Source organism: Penaeus monodon, chromosome 28, assembly GCF_015228065.2.
Source record: "Penaeus monodon isolate SGIC_2016 chromosome 28, NSTDA_Pmon_1, whole genome shotgun sequence".
Classification (NCBI taxonomy): Eukaryota; Metazoa; Arthropoda; class Malacostraca; order Decapoda; family Penaeidae; genus Penaeus; species Penaeus monodon.
Genome location: NC_051413.1, coordinates 378424 through 379084, shown reverse-complemented (window position 1 = coordinate 379084; position 661 = coordinate 378424). Strand labels below are relative to the sequence as shown.

General features: G+C 44.6%; 1 protein-coding gene across 1 annotated transcript in view; it reads right to left on the bottom strand.

Annotated features, from left to right (window-relative positions):
- Positions 1 to 92: 92 nt before the first annotated feature.
- Positions 93 to 661, bottom strand: part of LOC119590894 (putative protein TPRXL) — a 7389-nt gene continuing 6820 nt past the window's right edge. Inside the window, exon 3 of the mRNA XM_037939631.1 lies at positions 93 to 367. Coding sequence (XP_037795559.1) covers positions 151 to 367 — 217 coding nt within the window. The 3' untranslated portion in view covers positions 93 to 150. The remainder of the gene's footprint in view (positions 368 to 661) is intronic.

Genomic DNA, 661 nt, shown 5'->3' with positions numbered 1-661 from the left:
CACAATTCATGCACTGATCAGTATGTGCAAGTTTTTCTTTATCTTTTTCCTTTAAACCAACACAAATATCAACTCTAAACAAGGCATGAACTTATACATAAACAATTATATATAACATGAATAAAAGAAACAAAAAACATAACCCAAAGTTTAAAAAAATCCAATAATGGCAGGTGATGTAACACAGCTGCGAGGGACCACAAACTGGGCAGCAGCAGCAGCCAGGGCCTCCATGCGGACTAGGGAGGGAGAGAGTACGTACCTGGGCAGGCCGCGGGTCGAGAGGTCAGTGGAGTGCGAGCGGAAGTGGTGAGAGTGCGCGGGCTGAGCAAAGCGGCCGCGAGGAGCCCACGGCTCGGGGTTGAACCTAGAACACGACACCACCACATGCAACATGACAGGCACGCATCCGCCCGAGGGGGGAGGGGGACGCACACAAACATACGCGCAGGTACACACACCCCAAAAAGGACAGACATGTGCGATGGTGGATACTTGAGCAAAGGAAGTATATTATATAATTCTTTTCTAGTGATCTTTTGGGTGATAAGTCCAATAATTCAAACTTCGCTTTGAGAACAAACATCACGATTTTCCTTACGAATATAGTTTTTTCAAAAAACATCTAAAAATTGACACAATAGCTACATTAAAAAACTAC